Consider the following 25,684-nt stretch of genomic DNA (forward strand, 5'->3'; position numbering starts at 1 on the left):
ATGAGATGAAATATTGTTCAATAATGGGAAAAATTACGTATGTTTCACACAAGAATTATAACTTTTTTATTAACAAGTGGTTGTTATACTCGAAATATTTACATTCCAATTTATATTGATTAGATTTTAAAATGTGACCATCTATTAATACACCATCTATTGGTGTATTAATACTCTTATTTGAAAGGAAACCCTTGCTTGGTGTGATCAACACATGATTCCTAGTTCTAAGTGCCTGCCCAGTTGGAGTTAGACAGCAAAGAACAGGCCATTAGCCTATCTATTGAAGACAGCCAACACCATAAAGGACCGTGGTCACACCCTCTCCTCGGTGTTTAGAGAAGTAGGTGCAGAAGCCTGAAGTCCAGCATCTCTAGGTTCCAGAGCGGTTTCTTTCCAATAGCTCCAATGCAGAAAAATGCTGGAGAAACTCAGCAGGTCATGCAGCGTCCATAGGAAGAGAGGTGATCCACATTTCAGCCTTCCCAGCTTCGCCCCACTTTTTTTATTTAGATTCCTGGCGAAGGGTTCAGGCCTGAAACACTGATTGACTTTTTCTTCCTATGGAATGCTCTGTGGCCTCCTGAGTTTCTCCTACGTTGCTCTCCTCCCCAGCGTCTGCAGATGGCTCTCAGGCTCTTGAACCTTTCCTTACTACATTAATCATTAAGCTACTTTGATACCTCAAAGTGCCCCTATGGTAATGCCACTTTTTTTCTTTTAGGGGGAGAGTTTGGCTGTAGAAGCCAATTCCGGCCATTTAAACCCACCCCACCCAATTTCACCCGAATTAACCTACAAGCCGTACATTTTGGAATTTGGGAGGAAATCGTTAGACGTACAGAAAACCCAGAACATGACTGCTTCATGGGGAAGGGGGCCCATAATCTTAGGAGGCCCATAGCCAAAACAAAGGTTCAAAATAGCAGCTCTAGGGAATTAACACCCAGTCTATCCTCATCACTCAAGCCCTCGAGTCCTTTTGAATATTTTATCTTTTGTTTATCTTTGCTAAAATTTTACAATATATACAATATATTAAACTTTTTCTCACAAACAAAAACAAAATCAAAACAGCCCCTCCCTCCCCCCCCCCCCCCCCCCCCCCCACCACCTTCCATACATACAGATCCGTTCACTGTCAGAGCTTACATATATTTTACAGTTGGGGAAACTACATTTTTTCTATATATAATAGTTACTTTTATACCCTTATTTGTTCCTTTTTATTACTGATCTGGGCCCCTGTGTGGTCCAGGTATGGCTGCCAGACCTTCACAGAAGTGTCATATTTATTCTGAGGTATAGCTGTTCATTTCCGCAGTCCATCGTGTTATAAGTAGAGGGAAGTTGAACTTCCAAGTGATCGCGATACATTTTTTCGCTACCGCCAGTGGTACTTTTATAAATGAGATTTGATTTTTGGTCAATTTGTCATTTATTTCCATGAAATTATCTAATAGATACAGCTCTGGGTCACCCATGTTGGCCACTCCTGCTATCCTGGTTTATTTTTCTGCGATTTCTTCCAAAGTGGCCTCACTTTCATGCACGACCACATGGCACTTAGAAAAGTTTCTGTCTCAGTCCCACATCTGAAGCACATCTTTGAAATTTCAGCTTTTGTTTTGTGTAACTTTTTGAGGGGTAAGATATAATTGGTGTAAAAAATTACACCGAAGCAGTCCATATCTTGCACTTATAATTGATGTCACGCTGAAGCCCTCCAGTCCTGGCAACATCCTGGTGAATCTTCTTTGCATCCCTTCACACATCCTTTGATAATTATGGAAATTTATTATCATACATATATTAGTACAAAATACCGCAGAGAGGTATTGATGCAGTTGTCTAGTGCCTTGGTGAAACCTCCTTATCTGAGGAAGGACATCACTGCCATGGAGAGAGTGCAGAAAAGGTTGACCAGATTGATATCAGGGATGGCGGGACTTGCAGATGAAGAAAGGCTAGAACGACTGGGCTTGTACTCGCTGGAGTTTAGACGATTAAGAGGAGATTTAATAGAAACGTTCAAAATTCTTAAGGAATTTGACAGGCTAGATGCAGGAAGATTGTTCCCAATGTTGAGCAAGTCTAGATCCAGGGGTCACAGTTTAAGGATAAAGGGGAAGTCCTTTAGGACTGAGATGAAGAAGAATTTTTTCACTCAGAGGGTGGTGAATTTATAGAATTCTCTGCCACAGGAAGTGATTGAGGCCGGTTCCATGGCTATATTTAAGAGAGAGTTAGATTTAGTACTTGTGACTAGGGGGATCGGGGGTATGGAGAGAGAGATGGAACAGGATACTGAGTGGATGATTAGTCATGATCAAAATGAATGGCGATATAGGCTTGAAGGGCCAAATGGCCTACTCCCACACCCATTTTCTGTTTCTATGTTTAATGCAATAAAGTTCCTACTTGCTGCAACCATAAAAGACACTAACAAAAATTAAGTATAAATTAAATTAATACAATGTGCCATGAGAGAGAAAAAATAAATATAAAGAGAGATATATATTCACAGTTGCAGTTAGAGCAATAAAGCATGTTGATTCAATAATGTAGGCATCTTTACTGGACTTGAAATAGTTTTATAGTTAGGGTAAAGGTACCATTATTGTCACATAATATTACATTTAGGATGTAACATACATGAAATTCTTTAACTTTTGTTTACTGTAAAGCAGATGGAGAGTTGCCATTTTGTCCAGCTCCCCTCACAGAAACCTACAGTTCCTAGGCGGTCTCCCCTCCAAGTCCTGAGCCTGCTTAGCTTCCCAGACCTAACAGTCTCAGGTGTATTCAGGCTATTAGGGCTTCTCTAATTAGGGAACTGCAGGGATGTTCAAGCGTCTGATTGCTTTAGTAAAAAAGAATTGTTCTTTAACCCAGAGATGCCAGACTTCAGGCTTCTGCATCTTCTGCCTGAAGATGGCATCGAGAATAGATTGTGACCGGGGATCCTTCTTGATGTCGGCTGCCTTCTGGGGGCAACGTCTCATATAAATGTCATGTTGATGTTCGCTGGCAATCAAGGCTGAACAGTAAGTATTGGTATTGAAGTGAGGTTCACAACCTATGAATAAATAACCAAAAGTTATAGTTAACAAACTTTTATAAAAATGGTCATTTATCTTTTTTCAAGATTACATTTAAAATTTATTAATCTCTAAAAGTAGAGCAGGAACATGGCCTATTGCTAATTTCCTGAACATGCACAATTTAATGGCCATATGATTGTCTGTCCTGTTTTGAGCTACTTACACTCTGAACCTTGGAACTCTCCAAGCCTCTTCACCTCTCTGTCCACCTGCAAGATTCTCTGTAAAGATCCTGCTTGGACCAAGCTTTAACTTATCTTCCCTAATATATGGTTCAATATCAAATTTTATATTGATCGCTCTCCCTTTAAAATAAAATTTGGTATCGATCCATATATTACATCGTGCCTTGAGATGTCTTACCAGAAGATACAATGGAAACACAAGCTGTAGTTGTTCTGACCACCCCCCCAGAGGTCTGAAATAAATCAGTGTATTGCAATTGTATCTTTTAAAAATAATTCTCTTTACCAGCTTGACAAGAAGATTACAGATTGGAATTTATTACCATGTTTTTAAAAAATCCATTCAGAATCTAAAAGCAAAATTAATGAGAATTTAAAATTAAATAATATTACAAATTGATGAAAATGTCCATTTGACGAATAACATGGCGATAACAAGCTAACATTAAAGAATGATATTACAACAGCGGGAAGACACACAGCTCTTCGTATCAAATTAGCCGCACTTGTTTGGAACCTCATCATCACCTTTAATATTCACCACCTCCACCACCGAAGCACACTGGCTGTAACGTGTACCATTTACAGAATGTGCTCTGGTGGCTTATTCAGGCTCTTCCATCAGTACCTCCGAATCCTGCAGCCTATACTTCCAAGGTCACATGCCATCCCTGATTTACCATGCCCTTCCACCTTCACTGGATCCAAAATCTGGAGCCCCCCTCCCCAGCAACGCAGTGTAGGGTACCTTCCTCCGGAAGGGCTGCAGGGCTTCAAGATAGTGATTAACCACCACTTTCTCAAGGACAATTTGGGCTGACCTTGCGAGCACCATCCCCATCTCCCTTCTCCCATATAGTGCAGAGTACTTGAATTCTTGACCCACACATACTTTTAAGATGAGGGCTCCTCATTTAAGAAAATATCTGCTGACGTTAGAGAGGGTTCAAAGGACATTCTCAAGAATTGCAAGGGTTATCATTTGAGGAGTGTTTGACAGCTCTTGGGCTTTACTCATTGGTGTTTAGGAGAATGAGGGGAATCTCATTGAAAAATTTCAAGTGTTAAAAGTCATGGATAAAGTAGATGCAAAAATTTTGTTTCCCACAAAGGGAGAGTCTAGGACAAGAGGGTACAACTTCAGGATTAAAGTGTGTCTGCTTAGAACAGAGATGCGAGCGAATTTCTTCAGTCAGAGGGTGGTAAATCTGTAGAATTTGTTGCCACAGGCAGTTGTGGAAGTCAGATTATTGGAGGTATTTAAGACAGAGATTGACAGGTTCTTGATTAGCCAGGGCTTCAAAGGTTAGGGGGAAAAGGCCGGGGAGTAGGACTGAGTGGGAAAATGGATCAGTTCCTGATTACAGGGCAGAGTTGAAAGGCTAAATAGCCTATTTCTGCTCCCATGTATTATGGTCACTATTCCCTCTAAGTTGCACACGCACATTTTGCAACCAGCGCACAAAGGGAAATAGTGGGCGCACAAAAGGTTAGTTACCTAAGATAATGTAGAAATTAATAATTATACGTATTGAAAATAATCTCTTAGCTAACTGTTTCTGTTAATGAATTAGTTGGTTAAACAAGTACTTAATCATACTTGTATTACATTAAAACATGCCAAGACAGTTTTATTTGCCATGAGGGATCGGCTGTGCCAAAATTATCTTGAAACAATTTCAAGTTTACATTTACACAAGCATTCAGTGCGCACGTCCTTTTGTCACAGGAAAGGAATTTGTACAACTTCAGATTTTTGTGCACACTGACTACTAAAAATTAGTGGGAACATTGCTTATGGTCCTATGGTCTCAACCCCTTCAGCAAATTGCCAAAGTATTCTTTTAAACCTCACTCAAGTCCAAGTTGTTTCACTGAAACACTGTTGCTTCATGTTCAGTTCTTGGGAACCAAGTGATAATAAAATACCAGACCGAATGTAAACAGAGAGGTATTCCAGGAGGTAAATCATCCTTTCTCATGAGGATCTGCCTCAGGAAATTCTGTGGACTTCCATTTCCAATCCTGGTGGAAATTACAAGCTAACCTCTGTTTTTTCCCTCTGTGTCCCCTTCAGCTAGTTGGCAGCACTTCTATCTCTCCTCCACCTCCCCCCTGAGCTATTTCCTAAAGATGCTGTAAATCCGTTTGATTCCCCTTCCCAGATGATGTTTGCAGAGGAGGATGGAAACAGACCTCATCCCAATCCGGGGTTTCCAGCACCACCTTGCAGGTAAACTGCTGGGTTTGATTGTAATTCATCAAAAGACCATATTCCTGTCGGCAACATCAAGTTAAAAATGGATAAAACTAATGGACAAATGAAAACACCGTGATTATCTTCCTTCTGCCCAAACGAATAGACCCATTCATGTTCACAGAGACATGCAGCGACACAAGCACATGCACACTTACACACACAGATAGAAAGACAGACAAGCGCACTCATCCAGAGCTGATGGAGAAGTATACACAATCCTCCCACCGCACACGTGTGCGTGCGTGCGCGCACACACACACACATACATGCACACAAAAAACTCACACACACACACACACACACACACTCACACACACACACTCACACGCACACAGTCACACACACACACACACACACACACACACACACACACACACACACACACACACACACACACACACACACACACACACACACACACACAGGAAGAGTGGTGCTTACAATACAGCAAATGTAAAATAAAAACACAGGCACACTTCCACAGATACACATACAGAGAGAGAGAGAGAGAGAGAGAACATGAAGAAGTCATGAAGTTTGGGGTCTACAGCAGCATAGTCCAAACATTCATATCAGAACCATCTTAGAACAATAATATATAAAAAAAATAGTCGTGCACAAAAAGTGAAGCAGTATCTTTGGTTCATTGACTATTCGGGAATCTGATGGCAGTGGGGAAGATGCTGCCCCTGTCCTTAGTACTTGTGCCATTAGGCTCCTGTACCTTTTCCCCGATGGTAGCAGAGTGAAGAGGGCACAGCCTGGGTGGTTGGGGATCTTTGAGGATAGAGGCTACTTTTTTAAGACGCTGCCTCTTTTAGACATCCTCAATAGATTGAAGTCTGGTGCCCGTGATGTCGCAGGCCGAGTTAACAACTCTCTGGAGTTTATTCTTGTCCTGAGAATTGGCTCCTCCCTACCAGGGAGTGATGCAACCAGCCAGAATGCTGTCTACGGGACACCTTAGAAGTTTACAAGAGTCTTCGGTGGCGTACTGAATCTCCTCAAAGAAGAGCCGCTGGTGAGCCTTCTTTGTGATTACATCAACATGGAGGCTCCAATGTTGACACCCAGGAATTTGAAGTCCTTGGCCCTCGATGAAGACTGAGTGGTGTTTCCCGACTTCTTCCTGAAGTTCACGATCATCTCCTTGGTTTTGCTAACATTGAATGCGAGATTGTTGTCATTACAACATTCAGCGAACTTACATACAAAGCAAATACAAATACATGCTCACACAGTACTCCACACTAAAATCGCTTTCTTCATCTGTTTTGGGACTTATTTCTCATGAGAGAAAGTTGTACATTTGTACATGATGTTCAACAGCAGCGGGTGGGCAGTGCAGTCCCAGCCTGGTGAATAAACCAGTTTCTACTGACACTGATGCTCAACAGGGAAATAAGGTACAAGCAGGGTAAAGTGGACCTTTCTGGAGCAGTAGCTATTCCTTACTCAGTTTATTCTCTGGCTTTAAAGCATTATTTATATTTTAAAGCTATTTCATGATATTTTAAAAACTGGGTTTTTACATCTTGAGATAGACAGTGGGAGCATTTGTGCAGTTGTTATCCACATAGCTCCAGGAGAATGATTTTTCTGTCGCTGCTTCTCGATCGTCTCGTTAAAAGTGCAGGTGAAAGGTCAAAACCTCAGAAAGGAGGTGGAGTTGAGGGGAGGCTGTGGTAGTCGCCCTAGAGGGTCACTATAGTCGATGCTGGAGTGAGCAAGCCACTGAGATCACAGTCACAGGCCTCGTGAACGGGACAATTAGGCAACTGCCTACAGGAGCCACAGAGGAGAAAGAGGCCACCTGGAAGGTCCATAATTGCTTCTTTAGTTGTGTCACCACAGTTCAGGGCTAATAATGTGAAACATGAAAATCTGCAGACGGTGTGATGGTTGTAAAAACACGCAGAGATTCTGGAGGAACCCAGCCGGTCTCACAGCGTCCATAGTAGGTAAAGATATATAACCGATATTTTGGCTCTGAGCTCTTCTCAAGGTATAAACAAATTACAGGAAGGTATTGGAATAAAAATGGGTGCAGAAGGAGTCCAGACCACGATACAGGATTTCAGGGTCTGAGTTACAGGGAAAGGTTGTGCAGACTGGGGCTTTTTTCTCTGGAGCGTAGAAGATTGAGAGGGGACTTGATAGAGGTGTTTAAGATTTTAAAAGGGATAGACAGAGTAAATGTGGATAGGCTTTTTCAATTAAGAAAGGGGGAGATTCAAACTAGAGGACATGGTTTAAGATTGAAGGGGGAAAATTATAAGGGGAACATGAGGGGAAATTTCTTTATGCAGAGGGTGGTGGGGATGTGGAATGAGCTTCCGGCAGACGTGGTCAAGGCGGGATCATTGGTTACATTTAAGGAAAGACTGGATTGTTACATGGATAGGAGGGGACTAGAGGGATATGGACCGGGTGCTGGTCAGTGGGACTAGGAGGGTGGGGATTTGCTACGGCATGGACTAGTAGGGCCGAACTGGCCTGTTCTGTGCTGTAAGTAGTTATATGGTTATATGGGTATGATAAGAGGATAGGTGAGAAATGATTTTGGCTCTGTGAAAGGAGACAGAAGGAAAGGGGGGGGAGAGAGAGAGAGACTGAGAGTGAGAGATAGAGAGAGGGAGAGAGCTGGAGAGAGTGAATGAGTGAGAGTGAGAGAGAGATAGAGCGGGAGAGAGTGAATGAGAGAGAGAGGGAGTGAGAATGCGAGAGAGATAGAACTGGAGGAAAGGTGATGGGGTGAAGAAGAAAGGGGAATTTAATGGAAACCGGAGAGGTCAATGTTAATGCCATCTGGTTGGAGGGTGCCCAGACAGAAGATGAGGTGTTTTTCCAGATCACACGCTACAGCTTCTCGCCTTGAGCATGAGTTAGGACGGACTCGCCTTCTCTGCATGGTGTCCCTCATTGAAAAGATCTCCGGCAGATGGATTGGCCAAGATCAGCATTGGAGGGTTTTACAAAAGCTCCTTGGTACAGAACGTAGTTTCAGTAGATACTATCATGTGTGCCATGTTATCTGTTATTGTCCAATCCCTCCCCTGCTGGTTTTTATGTCACGTGTAAAGCAGTCCTCGACTTCACCTTATTTCAATCAATGGAGATTTGCTTGGTAGTACAGGGACTTGAGTAAATTACAGTCCACACAAAGTGCTTATGCATTTGTGGCCTGCTTGTTCTTCACCTTTCTCCCCAGCCTGACATACTCATTGCATGTTCTAAACTGGTGCACTCAATGTAATGGAGCCATTAATCACGAAGGGAAACACACAGACAGACAACCGGATGGGGAGGAATGCAGAGAAGGGACCAGAGATATCGACCAAGATACAAATTGTTTGCTTTTGATTCTGTGGCATGGGTGTGTATGAACTGGTGAAGGAGAATCAAACTGTCCTTTTCAGTCCAGTGTTTTAATGCAATGGAAGGAGAGGTGCCCCTCCTTAGCCTTTCCTTTCAGATGTACAATGCGATCATTTAAACACTTTCTGGGGTGTGACTGGGCCAGCGTTTCGAAGCAGCTGATGACTTTGGCAATAATGTTTGAACTGGAGTTGTATCCCCAGGGAGAGGATGTCCCGAAGGTAATGACATCCGTTCACAAATATCACTCAGGTGGAAATTCCTCTTCTTTCATTCTGAAGCTTTCCAGCAAGCATTCCCCTCACTCTGCAGTCTGGAACATGATCCGGGGCTTCTGAATCTTTCTGAGTAGAAAACAGGATACCGAGAGAGAGGGGCACCTTGGAATCAAAGGTTCCTGTGCTGTATGTCTAAAGGCGGGGGGGGGGGGGGGGGGGGGGGTGGGGGGGGGGGAGATTCAAACAAATAAATAGAGTTAAAAATTAAATAGAATAACGTTTTGTTACACTGTGGCTTACATGAAGGCAAAGGCTGATGTCAGTTAGGGACAGTTTGTTATGTTGTATTTAATCTGTTCTCTATTTACAATCTTTATTCCATAATCCTCTGTAGCCTTGGTTAAAAAAAATTAAATGTTTCAGAAGAATGGTTCTGAACTTTCACTTTGTGAGGAGAATTTCACCACATCAGCAGCTGAACCGATGCGCCCTGAAATACACGAGAACTTGAATTGCTAAGGCACAGAGGGTGCAAGCCAAGTGCTGGTAAATTGGATTAGTACATGAGGTATTGGCGAACACACGAGCAAAAGTGTGGCCAAAGAACTATGCATCTAAATGGACCGCAAAGGTGAGGGAGGGAATTTATAGTGGCTGCAGGCATGGCTTCCATTGAGAGGTAATAACTGAGTGAACATCCTTCACTAGAACTTGTGCCTTGGTTCTGATGGCAGGCCACTGACCTGAAACGTTGGCTCTGTTTCCCTCTCCACGCCTGTTGTCTGCCCTGCTGAGCATTTTCAGCAATTTCTGTTTTCATTTCATTACTTCCAGCTTCTTTGCTTTGCTTTGCGGCCAGGCTTGGGTGGCGGGGGGGAGCTTGGAAATTCCGGACTGGATGGAACATCTCAGGAGGGATCACGGAGGGATTTAGAAGAAAAATTGTCGAGAAGGTGATGAGAGGCGTTGTTTGGGTGGACAGTCAGCACCTTTTCTTCTGGGGTGAGCGTGGCAAATACCCGAGGTGAGGGGAGGAATATTTAGGGATAAGTTTTTTATACACAGAGAGTTGTGGGTTCATGGAATACACTGCCAGGGGTGGTGGTGGAGGCTGGTACAATCGGGACATTTAAAAGATTCTGAGGCAGGCACTGGAATGCAGGCAAATTAGAGGGTTATGGGTGTGAGGTAGGGAAGGCTTAGATTGTTGAGGAGGTTTTTAATAGGTTGGCAAAACTTTGTGGGATGAAGAGCCTGTACTGTGATGGATTGTTCAATGTTCTATCAAAAGTGAGCCTTTCCAACATTGAGATTGCACCAGTACAATGTTGGTTTGTCTGATTCAGCTCAGAAAGATCTCTGGGCTTCTGGTTCTCCACAAATTTGCTAGATGCGACCAGGTTTTCTAGCAGATTGTTCCGTTTGCCCCATATTTTCGTCTCTTGTGTGTCTGCTGGATGCTGTCGGGAAAAAGATCAATAAACTAGGCCTTTCCAAATTAGGTTTCTTAAAACGAATTGAGTTGTAATCGACTAAGATAATGTTCAAAACATCAGAACTCTTAAATTAATGCACCATCGCCTGGTGCATTTAATGTTGAGGTGGAGGACAATTGGATCATGCTTCCAAAAATCTTGTCAAAGTCATTACCTATATGAAGGGACTTGGAACATCCAACCCTTGGCTCCAGTTTTATCCCTAACCCTTGGACCTCTTGCCTAACAAAGCGGTTAAGTTTCTGCTTTCTGTTGATCCATAACTGTGGTGTGGGAAGTAACCCCCATCCTGTCCCTAAAGCACACCACAGAGTACTACCACTGCTCTAGTTGCAGTTACTTTGAACATTGCTGTGCTCGTTTTCTTGTTAATTTGACTTCATAGAGGAATATAAGATCATACCTTAGATAGGATGGACAGCCAGCAGCTTCTTCCTGGGGCAACAATAGCAAATACCAGAGGACATTGGTCTAAGGTGAGTAGAAGAACGTTCATGGGAGATGTCAGAGGTAAGATTCATACTCAAGAGAGTGGTGGGTGCCTGGAATGCATTGCTAGGGATGATGGTGGAAGCTGCTGCAATAGGGACATTGACTCTTAGATAGGTAAATGGGTGCAAGAAAAATAGAGGGGGATGGGTCTTAAATGTATTTAATGAGGTAGCCCCCTACTGCTTCCTTGGGCAAAGAATGCCACAGATTCACTACTCCCTGGGAATGCAGTTGCCTCCTCACCTTCGTCCTACATCTGACCTTTCGGCCAAGTCTTTGGTAACCTGGTCTAATATTTCACCACGTCTTGGTGTGAAATTACTTTGATGTTGCCTCATGGAAGGTGCTGGGTGAACGAAAATTCCTGTGGTTGGGTCATTCACTGAGTAGATTTTTGGCAGTGAGGGGAGACTATTGATGTGTTTCGATTGGGTGGATGCTTTAACATTATTGAAATAATTCTACAAAATTAGGTGTTGGGCACTGTTGAGTCTGTAGGATTGATGGCACATTTAATGGTCTTGATCACATTTGACCTACTTGTATGAATTTAATTTATAGTGATCACAATGGATGTTATGAGGGTTACATATACACATTGCTTTGCATTTTTGAAGTAATGACCATTGTTTTAATTCACTTATGTATTACAACAGAATCAAGCTACTCAGCCATTTTTGGTCCTGACCAGTTCCCTGCTGTACAGTCCCATCTTGTCTCTTACTTCTCAGTGGCCTTGTAAGTTTCTCTCTCAGGCATCCCCATCAGCTCCTTCCAAGAGTCCAAACTGATACGCATGACTGACCGTTTCTCTCCGCGGAGATTGCCTGACCCACTTGAGATTTTCTTTAGTTTTTGTTTGGTCGCCAACTTACACTCGGGGCAATTTACGGTAGGTATTTAAACCACCAGTGCATCTCCAGGATAAGAGAGAAGATCACATCATCCAGCAGATGGGAGGGAAAATGTTCAAACTCCACACAGATAACACCTGAGGACAGGATTGAACCCGGATCCCAAGAGCTGTGAGGCAGTAACACTAACTGCTGCCCAATTCAGTTTGGAGGTAGATGGATTGAAGAACTCTGCAGCATATGTAAACATTAGTTTTTGATTCATTTGGTTGGTTTACATTACATAGGATAGATAGAAGGATGGTGTTGGTGGAGTCGTAGAGAGAATATAAGTTTTAGGGTTAGGGTGGAACAGAGAAGCTAGCTGCATTCCTTTTGTTATTAGCTAGAGCTGGAACCATTGAGTGAGAGACACCACCCTGATAATGAATCCCAAGAGAATTCCAAGGAATATGTACTTCTAAGGAGCAGACTGTTCAAATATTCTGGAAATCTATGGATCTGAAGGTATAAAATGCAAAACTTGTAAGCCACGAGGCAGACTCTCTTGGGATGAGACTAGCTGCTTGTGGCCACACTTCTTGCAGTAAAAAAGTTCTCACACTTTGCAAAGTGATTTTTAAAAAAATGTGTGAAATTATATTCGTGTTTGTTTAAAACAAGAAGGTCCACTTTAGCAATAGAATGGTATAGGACAGTGGTTTTTCAATCTTTTTTTCCATTCACATACCACCTTAAGTAATCCCATAGGATGTCATAGGTGCTCCGTGGTTAGTAGGGATAACTTAAGGTGGTGAGTGAGTGGGATAAAAAAGGTTGAGTGCCGCTGGTATAGAACAATCAGTTAGGTGCAAACTCTGAAATACTGATGCACAGTTCCCTTCTCGTGGTCTCACCTTGTGGCCTTGCAAAATATTTTCATTTAAGGTTGATATGAACCTATTTTTTTTGTAGTCATACAATTACAGATGTTTACAGCACTGGACAGGGAATTTGGCCCAACTAGTCCATGGTAACTAAATTATCAACTCAAGCTAGTCCCATTTGCTTGCCTTCCAAATATTTCAATTCCATTTATTATCTGGTGGATAATTTGTGTGCTCTTTTAGTTTAGACTGGTGGGCCTTCTAACTTTGCTGTCTGGATTATTTCAAACTGTTGCTGGATTTAGCTGTGCAATGTCAAGTTTTGTGGTTGGATTTGTCATAACCTCTGGATAGAATTGATATTCTAGGGGTTCTGCTAAGTTGTGGCAGGGGGTAGGGTACATAAAGATACATTGTACAGGTTGAATGGGATTGATCATTTTATTTATCTTGATGGTTTCTGTGTTTGATATTCATGGGCTTGGAGAGATGTTTTGAATGGAGAGTTTATCAGTGCATTTGTGGTTAATTGGTTGAAACATGTACGCTATGTTTTGAATGACCTTGGAGACAATCTCTGTTCAAACCTTATTAATAAAATCTCACCACTGGTACACTCAGGAATCTAACGTCCCCCAATAATTACCATGCTTTGTGGAAGCAGAGGATCTCCCATCTCTTACGAAGCATCGAGACCACTCATGTGGCATAGAGTGGGATTCATGAGTAGGATTCATGTGAATAAAGTCAAAGGTTGGCATGGACAGGCTGGGCTGAAGGGCCTGCCTCTATGACTCTATGAATATTTATTTTGTGTTATGGATGACAATAAACTCATTCAACTGGTAACAGCTCCGCTGTGAATGATGTCCAACAAAAGCTAATTCGATCCCCTTGAGCCATTGTCATGCAAGATGAATGTGGACTGAATACTGATGAGTTGCTATATTTCATTTTCAGTTTATAATTAACATTGCAATAAATAGTTTAAGAGATTGACAAAGTGAGCCCGAACAATCAACAATTCTCAGACTCTTAAAGAGCTGAACGCAACCTCCCAGAGAACTCCTGCAGGAATGAGTAAAAGTCTGGGTCACTGTGGTTGAAGTAAAACACACTCAACGCTGGAGAAGCTCAGCAGGTCAAACACTGTCCTTTATATAGGGAAGATAAAGATACATAACAAATGATGGACAGGCTCCTGAGAATTCTGACTGAGACTACCCACAAATTGGAGGAGCAACACCTGATATTCCATCTGGGTATTCTCCACTTTCTGCTCGACCACTCCCCGTTCTCTCTCCCTTCCCTCTCCCTCTGTCTCTGTTCCTCGGGCTCTCCTATCCCTCCTCCCCCTGTTTTCTCTTGTGCCCTCCCTCCCTTATCCACCGATGACCTCTTGCCTGTGGGCCTGTGCTCCTCCCCCTGCCCCTCCCCCACCATTTTGTTCAGGCACTTTGCTCATACCTTGTTGAAAGGCTCTGGCCCAAAATGCTGCTTTATGCATTTTATGCATTTTATTTATCTTTACTAAATAAAGCACCTGCTGGGTTTCTCCAGCATTGTGTTTTCACTTCAGTTACGATGTCTGCAGACTTACACATTTTATCCTTCATCAAGACATTGTTTTTCAATTATTTTTCTCCCACCGGTGCTGAGTTCCTCCAGCATTGTGTTTTTACTTCTTGCAAATGTGAACACACTCCTGGCAAACATTTGACATTAGCCTTTTTTCCACTGGCATCCCAGTTAATTGGCCGTGCAGTGTCCCGGTGAAAGGAGCCGCTTCTGCTGTTTCCACTGGGCCACTTTTAACTGCTTTCCCACTGACTACAAGTCATCCCCAGGGACAGGAGAGCCTACCTTCAACAATAGTTCGGGGATGCAACTTGTCCTGGTTTAATCGGCACACCGACGTTGGCTGACGCCAGGGATGTGAGCAGGGGTCGAGGCCATTAATCCCTGGCGTGATCTTACGTCATTTGACGCCGGCGTGCTGATTGTTTCCCTTTTTCCACTGGACGCATAACAGATAAATTGGCCGTCAATTCCTGGGACAAGGTTCCAGTGGAAAAGGGGCTAATGAGCTTATTGTCGTATAAATTGTTCAATGTACACATCAACCAAAATTCTGACTTGCTGCAGCCAAACAGGTTTTAAATAAAAACCACCTACAATTGATGTGAATAAAGACATACTTTAATTGCATTCCTACACAGCTGTTTCCCCCCCCCCCCCCCCCACCTCTCCCAATGATGCTGACACAGATCACCAGGCATTTTTACGCTAAGAGACTCGTTTTAAGAGAATGACCATATAATATTTTTTTACAAGGTTAAAAGGGAACTCAAATGTTAAATTCTTTTCATTTTAAAATCTTCAATATCACTGCTCATTGTCACAGGCAATCCCTCCAGTGTCATGGTTCCAATCTGCAGTGATCATTTTACTGCCGGGGAAATATAAGCAGCTCTGCTCAGGGTGTGTGGGGAAAAGCTTGTCTTTCTCCGAAACCACTTTCACGGCCTAAATTCAGAGATCCCCGAGCAATGGTTCTGTGCCTTGGTCTGACTCTGATATATAAAACGTTGCTGAAGAGAATAATTCACTAATCTGTTCTTCGTTGTTTTTTTAAAAATATTTTATTTTCGGTTTTCAAACGTGTATCAAATATACATCTTTTCCATAAATAAAATAAAACTGCTTATCGTGTACACATAAAATAAGAGTTTTTCTTAAAAAATACAAATTTTTCATCAATATCTGTATATTAATGTAATAACAAGTGCTATTTAAATGTATTAACAACCAAACTTAAGTCAAATAAAGCAACGTTTTCAAACAACAAACCTTCTAGCCCCTTGCCTTTAACACAAAACAACAGATGAATATTGTCTTTCCGTTCACCGTCGGAGCTTACAATCGACATTCTATTAAAAAAGATATGAAATCGAGGGAAGACCAGGAATTCGCAGCAGTATTATTGTACTTGCGCACCAACGTAATTCAGGTACAGCTGCCAGATCTCGAGGAATGAATCATATTTGTTTCTTATATAACTGTCCGTTTCTGATATCCATCGTGCCAGAGCAATAGGTGCATCTGAATTCCATGTAACTGCTACACATTTCTTGGCTACTGCCATTGCAATCTTAATCAAAGATAGTTGAAACTCTGTGAGGTTAATATAGTTCCGGGCTACCTGGAAGGCTAACTCCTTGTTAAGACTTCTGATATTTCTCGCCAGAAGGAATGAACTTTTGTACATGACCATACAGAGCAGAGAAATGTCCCTTCCTCGATTTCACAATGAAAGCATGTATCAGATACTTCTGGTTTTGATTTGTGTCGTCTTTGTGGGGTCAAATATCAATGATGCAAAAAGTTATCTTGGATCAAGCCATAATTGCGCATTAATAATCGAGGCTACCCCATCTTTGCACCATTCAGACTAAGATTATTCTACTCGATTTCCTGCCAGATCTGCTTCCCATCTTTCTCTTAATCTATGTAATCCAAGCGTTTTCCCTTCCATTTGTAGGGCATAATATATTTGGGTAATAAATTTATATATATTACCCATCCATAATGTCATCTACTCCCAGAGGAGTCATGTCATTTCCCCAAATTTCTCTTAGAAAAGCCCTTAATTGTAGATTACAAAGGCCAAGTACTATTTGAGTTCTTGGTTCTTAAGAAAAACCACTTTTGGTTTCAGAGAGCAGACGCCCCTCAGTAGATAAATGGGGGAATTTACGCAAATCATTTAAAGTTAAGGGGATTTACAGGAAACATGAAAATAGAAATATTCAGTATGACGAAAATCAAAATCTAGATATAGAGAAATAAAGAATAGAGTTGATTAACACGTTGTCTGAATGTTTTACGGGGAATTGGAATCAATGGCTAAGCAATGTGGAGGGAAGGGGATCCAGGGTAGGGGGGACTGGATTTGGGGAGACCCAGGGAATGAAGAGACCTGGGGGAAGGGGAAATCTGGGAATGGAAGAACCCAGGGGTGGGGAGAGTTGGGGGGTTGGGGAGGCCAGGGGGAGGCCAGGGGGAGGGGAGTCCTGGGTGAGGACTGACCTGGGAGAGGGGTGACTTGGGGGAAGGAATACTGGGGGCGGGAAGTCCCACAGAGGAGAGTCCTGGGGGTGGGGAGCCCAAGGGAGGGGTGACCTGGGGGAGGGAATACTGGGGGCGGGGAGTCCCGCAGAGGAGAGTCCTGGGGGTGGGGAGCCCAGGGGTGGGGTCCTGGGAGAGGGGAGTCCAGGGGATGGGGATTCTTGAGGGAGGGGTGTCCAAGGGCAGAGTGACCTGGTGGAGGGATGACCAAGGGAGGGGAGTCCCGAAGGAGGGGTGACCCAGGGTGGGGAGTTCCGGGGGAGGGGAGTCCCGGGGGAGAGGAAGTTCAGCAGGAGGGGGAATGGGGAGACATGGGAAAGGGGCAGGGGGTGGGGAAAGGAGAAGATACAGGGTTTAAATTTGACTTTTAAACCCCCAAGTGAGAGGGGAGAAAGCTGGAGGTGAAACCATGTTTACATTGGAGTTCAGTGCAGGCCGACCGTGCAGATCTTGGGTGAAAGCAGGCTCTGTCCGGACTTGGTCAGGACATGCTGCTCCAACCCTCCATGTCAGGTTTTACCACAGGATGGGTAGAAACATTTGAACAGAAGTATCCAAACATTTTGTTTCAATTCAGATTCCGAAGACCTTTCATCCAGCGACAGGAAATTTTCCAAATCCAATCTGAGCCAAACTAAAAAGCGAAAGAAACGGCGTCACAGGTAAGAACAGTCCTGTTGGCCCTCCGGTTGGTGTGTCAACTTCCTCTGAGCCCCCTCCGCTCTGCCACCAGACATTACGTGTCACAATCCCTTTCATCCTGCAATCCGCAACCCCCCCCCCCCATCTGCACAACATTCCCTGCCTGTCCTCTCCTTCCCTATCCCTGTCCATCCTGAAATCTACCTCTGTAACTTGGGATGCACCATCAGACCTGAAGTTAGGGGTTTTCCTACAAACGAGGGCTGATGGCGGGCTCCTCAACCTCACAAGACTGAGAAGAAAAACGTAAGTCAGGGACATTGTGGCGCACGAGCTACAATTTGCTGATGACTGTGCACTCGTTGTCCACTCTCTCAAAGACTTTCAGGAGATCACCAGTCACTTTCCCAGCGCTATCAAGAGCTATGGATTGACCATCAGCCTGAGAAAGACAGAGGTTTTGTACCAACCGGCCCCTGGCTTAAGCTGCGAAGAACTAACTGTCCTCATTGATGACACTCGACTCAATGCTTCCAACAAGTTTTGCTCCCTGGACAGCCCAATAACATTCTCAGCTTCTCTTGATGACAAGAACCAGAAAGGCCTGCTTTGCCTTTGGTCGGCTGAAAGATTGGGTTGGGTCACAGAATATCAGGTTGGCAAGGTGTACAGGGCTGTTGTCATATCAGCCTTGCTATACGGATGTGAGATGTGGTGTCCATATCAGAGGTACTTAATGTCACCCACATTCTCTGATGAAGATCACCTGGTGAGACAGGGTCTCCAATATCGAGGTCCTTTCTCAAACCGGAACGCCAACAGTTTCACCCTTGGTTCTGCACTGCACTGGACACGTTGTCAGAATGCCCGAGGGAAGGGTGCCCAAGGGCATCTTGTATGGCCAACCATCCAGTGATACCCAAAAACGAGGAGGCCAGTGTCTACGGACATTCTGCACAGGAGCCTCAAGGAAGCTGACATTGCCCCATCAACATGGGAGGATCTGGCTCAGGATCGCTCGCAGTGGAGGGACGCCATCAGAAATGGGGTGGACACCGCTGAGAACAAGCTCAAAGAGGCAACGGAGGAAAGGCCCAGGAAGCGTCACAATGAAGCTTCTGCCCCAGGCCTCACCTGCCAAGTATGTGGCAAGCAGTGCCCTTCAAGGACTGGCCTGTCCAGCCCCTCCAGGATGCACATATCAAACCCCACAAACTGATTTTATGGGATGGATAGCCAGAAGAAGATTGGTCAGCTAGTCCCTATGTGTGTCCTTCCCAAAATCTACACCTGTACCACGTTCCCTTCTTGTCCTGTGCTTCCTATCTGTCCTGTATTTCCAATTCATGTTCTTTTCCTTGTGCTGTACCACAGATACATTCCATGGCTTTCCCTCTACCATCATCAACTTACCCACATATCCTCCATTACCTGCACATCTGCCCTGACCCCCTCCGCCACCATGCACAAAAAGGACAGGATTCCCTTGTCCTCACCTACTATCCCACCAGCCTTCGTGTCTTCCTCCACCTTTCTGTCATTTAATACATAATCCCACCACCAGGCACATCTTCCCCTCTCTTTCCCTCTCCGCCTTCTGCAGGAACCACTCCCTCATCCACTCCTCCCCTTCCCACCAATCGGCCCCTTGGCACCCATCCCCGTGACCACAGGAGATGCATCACTAGCATCTACACCTCCTCCCTCAGCACCATTCGGGGCCCCAAACAGTCCTTCCAAACGAAGCAGCACTTATGAATCTGTAGGGGTTGTCGACTGCATCCGGTGATCCCGATGTGGTCTCCTCTACAGCGGAGAGACTGGGAAAAACTGGGAGATCACTTTGTTTAGCACTTCAGCTCTGTCCACTGCAATAGCGTGGATTTCCCAGTGGCCACTCATTTCAATGCTCCAACCCATTCCCTTGCTAACCTGTCTATCCATGGACTCGTGCACTACTAGACTGTAGCCACCCACAAATTTGGAGGAACAACACCTCATCTTCCATCTGGGCACCCTCCATTTAGATGGAATTAACATTGACTTCTCTGGTTTCTGTTAAAACTGTCCCCCCATTTTCACTCCCTGTCACCTATCCCCCCAGCTCTCTCTCTCTCTCTCTCTCTCTCTCTCTCTCTCTCTCTCTCTCTTCCCTTTTCCCTCTGTCTCCTTTCACAGAGCCAACATCAATTCTCACTTTTCCTCTTATCATATCCAATTCACATGGCATCTCCAGATTTTTGTGCTTTTCACTACCTTCCCTGAAGTGTAGTATTTCCTGATGATGCAGTGTTCCCTGTCTGTGCTGCCTTCATTCTCTGTCCGCGTTCCCCATCTGTGCCACATACCCCATTTGTGCTGCGTTCCCTGTCTGTGCTGCATTCTTTTTCTGTGTTGCGTTCCCTCTCTGTGCTGCGTTCCCTCTCTGTGCTGCGTTCCCTCTCTGTGCCGCATTCCCTCTCTGTGCCGCATCCCCTCTGTGTTGCGTTCCTTCTCTGTGCTGCGTTCCCTCTCTGTACTGCATTCTCTCTGTGCCGCATTCCCTCTCTGTGCTGCGTTCCCTCTCTGTGCTGCGTTCCCTCTCTGTGCTGCGTTCCCTCTCTGTGCTGCGTTCCCTATCTGTGTTGCATCCCTCTCTGTGGTGCATTCCCTCTCTGTGCTGTGTTCCCTCTCTGTACTGCATTCTCTCTGTGCTGCGTTCCCTCACTGTGCTGCGTTCCCTCTCTATGCTGTGTTCCCTCTCTGTGCTGCATTCCCTCTCTGTACTGCATTCTCTCTGTGCTGCATTCCCTCTCTGTGCTGCCTTCTCTCTGTACTGAATTCTCTCTGTCCTGCGTTCCCTCTTTGTACTGCATTCTCTCTGTTCTGCTTTCCCTCTCTGTGGTACGTTCCCTCTCTATGTCTGTGTTCCCTCTCTGTGCTGCATCACCTCTGTGCCGCATTCCCTCTCTGTGCTGCATTCTCTCTGTGCTGCGTTCCCTCTCTGTGCCGTGTTACCTCTCTGTACTGCATTCTCTCTGTGCTGCATTCCCTCTCTGTGCTGCCTTCTCTCTGTACTGCATTCTCTCTGTGCTGCGTTCCCACTCTGTACTGCATTCTTTTTGTGCTGCTTTCCCTCTGTGTGCTGCATTCTCTCTGTGCTGCGTTCCCTCTCTGTGCTGCGTTCCCTCTCTGTACTGCATTCTTTCTGTGCTGCTTTACCTCTCTGTGCTGCATTCCCTCTCTGTGCTGTGTTCCCTCTCTGTACTGCATTCTCTCTGTGCTGCATTCTCTCTGTGCTGCATTCCCTCTCTGTGCTGCCTTCTCTCTGTACTGCATTCTCTCTGTCCTGCGTTCCCTCTCTGTACTGCATTCTCTCTGTGCTGCTTTCCCTCTCTGTGGTATGTTCCCTCTCTGTGTCTGTGTTCCCTCTCTGTGCTGCATCCCCTCTGTGCTGCATTCCCTCTCTGTACTGCATTCTCTCTGTGCTGCGTTCCCTCTCTGTGCTGTGTTCCCTCTCTGTACTGCATTCTCTCTGAGCTGCATTCCCTCTCTGTGCTGCCTTCTCTCTGTACTGCATTCTCTCTGTGCTGCGTTCCCACTCTGTACTGCATTCTTTCTGTGCTGCTTTCCCTCTCTGTGGTACGTTCCCTCTCTGTGTCTGTGTTCCCTCTCTGTGCTGCATTCTCTCTGTGCTGCGTTCCCTCTCTGTGCTGTGTTCCCTCTCTGTACTACATTCTCTCTGTGCTGCATTCCCTCTCTGTGTTGCCTTCTCTCTGTACTGCATTCTCTCTGTGCTGCGTTCCCTCTCTGTACTGCATTCTTTCTGTGCTGCTTTCCCTCTCTGTGCTGCATTCCCTCTCTGTGCTGCGTTCCCTCTCTGTACTGCATCTCCCCTGTGCTGCGTTCCCTCTCTGCGCGTTCCCTCTCTGTGCTGCGTTCCCTCTCTGTGCTGTGTTCCCTCTCTGTACTGCATTCTCTCTGTGCTGCATTCCCTCTCTGTGCTGCCTTCTCTCTGTACTGCATTCTCTCTGTCCTGCGTTCCCTCTCTGTACTGCATTCTTTCTGTGCTGTTTTCCTTCTCTGTGGTATGTTCCCTCTCTGTGTCTGTGTTCCCTCTCTGAGCTGCATCCCGTCTGTGCTGCATTCCCTCTCTGTACTGCATTCTCTCTGTGCTGCTTTCCCTCTCTGTGCTGTATTCTCTCTGTGCTGCTTTCCCTCTCTGTGGTACGTTCCCTCTCTGTGTCTGTGTTCCCTCTCTGTGCTGCAACCCCTCTGTGCTGCATTCCCTCTCTGTACTGCATTCTCTCTGTGCTGTTTCCCTCTCTGTGCTGTATTCTCTCTGTGCTGCGTTCCCTCTCCGTACTGCATTCTCTCTGTGCTGCATTCCCTCTCTGTACTGCATTCTCTCCGTGCTGCTTTCCCTCTCTGTGCTGCATTCCCTCTCTGTGTTGTGTTCCCTCTCTGTGCTGTGTTCCCTCTCTGTGCTGCGTTCCCTCTCTGTGCTGCGTTTTCTCTCTGTGCTGCGCTCCCTCTCTGTACTGCATTCTCTCTGTGCTGCTTTCCCTCACTGTGCTGTCCTTGTATGCATTCTAATTGTATAACCTCTGTATTTTTCACGAACAGAGTCTTCCAACATTATTCCTCACCTATGTTATCATCCAGCTGTATCTCCTCGCCTAAATGTCATTGTGGATGGATTCCCTAGCTGAATGCATTCCATTTATATTCCTTATCCATCATCTTTCTGTTGCGTTCCTTATCCTTGTTTCCATTCTGTGATACATTTGGCTTGCAACCCATTTTGATGTTATAGTTCGGTGTATGGCTCCTTATATGAGATATGGTCACTTTTTCCCTTGCTGAGCAGCTTGGGTGGGTGATGTTGGAGAGGTTCAGGCAGCAAGGCTGGACATTAAACAGCTGTATTGTGGAGCCAACAAAGAGCAGGCTATCTCCACTGTCCTTCACATCTGCAAGATAGGAGCTGGAAGGAACTGAGAATTCATTGACTGTTCAATTTTTTTTTCTTTCCAACACATGAAGGACTATTTTCACCTCTTACCAATTGGAGGAGCTGGAAAAGGCATTCAACGAAGCTCACTATCCAGATGTGTATGCACGGGAAATGCTGGCCATGAAAACAGAACTGCCAGAGGACAGAATTCAGGTAAATCCAGAAAGAGTGAGAGAGACTGAGACAAAGTGAGAGCAAGCGGGACTGACTGAGAGACACAGAGAGATAAATGCAGTCAGTGAGATACTGTGAGGGGAACAGAACGCAGATAGAGAGGAATAACAAGAAGGAGAAGTACTGACAGAGAGATGGTGGAGTCATTTAAATGTCTCCTGATAGGACAGAGGAGAACGGATACATAAGGAAAGCTTATACAAAGAAGGCGCAGAAATAAATCCAATGAAAGAGACGGAGAGACATTAATGGAGGAGTGAATATAAATCACGCACATAACAATAATGTAATAATTAATTATGGGAATTTAATTCTCACGTAACGTCTCCAGAGTGCAATGACTTGTAGTAACATTTGCCCCCAAGATGGTTTTCTTCAACATTTCATGTCATTTACAAGGTTTCCTTTCAACGCATCAGCATGGGAGCGGCAGAATTGACTTCTTCCATTTTTCAGGCATGCAGAGGTCCGTGAAGTTGAAGTTGGAAGGAGCAGACTCTGTCCATTGTCCCAGAAGGGAAATAGACTTTCTGTCGAATTTCGATACAGTAACAATCATTTTCAGTCAGATATTGCAAGGGTGAAGCCATTTCGTTATCCACATCTCAGCTGCAAATGTTTCATTATCATCGAAGGGTGTTGCTACAAACAGTTTAGAGAACACCAGATGACAGCAAAATAAGGAGTGGCCAGTTGCCTGCTTACATGCACCCACTGTTGTAAATACTTGAGAAGCAAGAAGGCTTTTATTTGCAAGAGAAGGACAGCCTCCCTGAGTTGGTTGCTCACACTGACCCGGATTCGAACTGAGGGCAGGCTTTGTGGCATGACACCCTTTATGGGGAATAAAGGGGGAGGAGTCACAAGCCGACCAGTGAGAGCAGGGTTGACCAGGAAGGGTCCTGACATTTACATATGGCAAATATATACAATAATCATTTCGCCACAACTTGCATATGGGTGGAGGTAATCATGCATTAGAAGGTAGAGAGCGAGGCATCGTCACTGGATACACAGCATCAGAATCTGAATTTATCGTCACAAACATGCCACAAAATTTGTTGTTTTTGTGGCAGCAACACGGTGCAAACATTTATGTCAACCACCTTACAAAATAAATTAAAAACAGTGCAACAAAAAGTCAACGTAAGGCAGCGTCCTTGGTTCATTCAGGAATCTGATGGCAGCAGGGAAGAAGCTGACCTTGTACTGTCGGGAGTTCGTCTTCAGGCTCCTGTACCTTTCCTGATGGTAGCAGAGTGAGGAGGGCTTAGCCTGGGTGGTGGGGATAGGGCCTGCTTTCTTGTAGGTGTCTTTGATGGAATGAAGACTGGACATAGATATATGGATATGGACAGAGATGACATGTTGAGGTTAACAAAATAGATGGATATGAAAAAAAAATGTCGATTTTTGACCTGCCTTTCATGACGTTCCAAGCAGCTTATAGTCAATTAAATTATTTTGAAGTATAATCCTTTTGTAATTTAGGGAAAACGTGTGTCAACAGAAGAGTTGGGTTTTACTGAATAAAGCCAAGAGCATTATGTTCACAGGCTAACAGCTGAATGTTGGAATACACAGTTGTGGTGAAACTGCTGTACACACATTTATCTGGCTCTGCCCCACTCTGTGACTGGACCCTTGGCTCTTCCCTCTTGACCCTGTATAAAGGCTCCAATGCCATAACCCCTCCCCAGAAAGCCTGGGTCACAGCACATGATGACCTTCAAGTTTATTGTAAATAAAAGTTCTGTACTCTTGTTTTTTAAGTTACTGATAGCGCATCAATTTTATTTACAATAATTTTTTTCCAACGATGGAACAACTCTTGAAGCCCGATAAGCCAGAGATCGACCCACAATCGTTAGAAGCCTCAGACTGCTTTGAACACTGGCTATGCTGCTTTGAGGTCCTTCTGCAAAATTCCTCTGGAATCGTGGCCACGGAGGCAAACAAGTTGCACCTCCTCTTCTCCCGGGTCATACATCATGTGTTCCCAATGATCAGGGACACCTCAACGTGCAGGGAGGCAATGGATGTACTCAAGGACCAGTATATGGAGAAAGTTAATGAGCTATACGCTAAGCACATGCTAATAATCTGTAGACAGTGACCGGGTGAATCGAACGACGAGTTCCACCGGGCTCTGTGGAGACTCACGTGAGTGTACAACTTCCAGTTGGTGTCGGCTGCCCAAAGCACTGAGGACATGATCCGGGACGCCTATGTCACAGGCATCAGGTCAGACTAGGTGTGCCAGAGGCTACTCAAGCAGATTAAGTTGGACTTAAAAGGGGCGATCAGCCTTGTGAAATCGCTGGAGATCGCCCTTCGTGACATAGAAGCTTACTCAATGAATGGTCCACATGGGGAGGGCGCCATCTTGGGACACAGGTCCATTGGCCAGCAGTCCGCTACCATACCCAATGAGCGAGCCACCACAGCCACGGTCTCCCAGGAGCACCTGAAGTGCTACTTTTGTGGCCAACCAAAGCATTTCCAAAAACTCTGCCCAGCAAACAACGTGACATGCTCAAAGTCCAAAAAGAAGGGACACTACACGAAGATATGTCGATCATAGCCACCTTCCTGTCCCAGCATTGCTGTGTGTGCAGCATGGGGGCTGCCATCTTGGCCGCCATCATCTTCCGGAGACGTCCACGCTGTGACATGGGGACCGCCATCTTGGACGCCATCAACTTATGGGAATAAACACGCTGCCGCATGGGCGCCACCATTATGCTCCCAGACTATGGGTCAGCATGGACCAGACCACCACTGGCCTCCATGGTATTGGATCAAAACAGCCCACACCAACCTCCTGGTCTATGATGGACATCTCGATCAACGATCAGATGACAATCCTTTTCGATAGCAGGAGCACTGAG

The 25,684-nt window shown here is 44.9% G+C and overlaps 1 protein-coding gene across 1 annotated transcript in view; it reads left to right on the top strand.

Annotated features, from left to right (window-relative positions):
* Positions 1-25,684, top strand: part of vsx2 (visual system homeobox 2) — a 63,114-nt gene that overhangs the window by 12,044 nt on the left and 25,386 nt on the right. Inside the window, exons 2-3 of the mRNA XM_069916089.1 lie at positions 17,559-17,643; positions 22,649-22,772. Coding sequence (XP_069772190.1) covers positions 17,559-17,643; positions 22,649-22,772 — 209 coding nt within the window. The remainder of the gene's footprint in view (positions 1-17,558; positions 17,644-22,648; positions 22,773-25,684) is intronic.

The sequence above is a fragment of the Narcine bancroftii genome, chromosome 2, assembly GCF_036971445.1.
Source record: "Narcine bancroftii isolate sNarBan1 chromosome 2, sNarBan1.hap1, whole genome shotgun sequence".
Classification (NCBI taxonomy): domain Eukaryota; kingdom Metazoa; phylum Chordata; class Chondrichthyes; order Torpediniformes; family Narcinidae; genus Narcine; species Narcine bancroftii.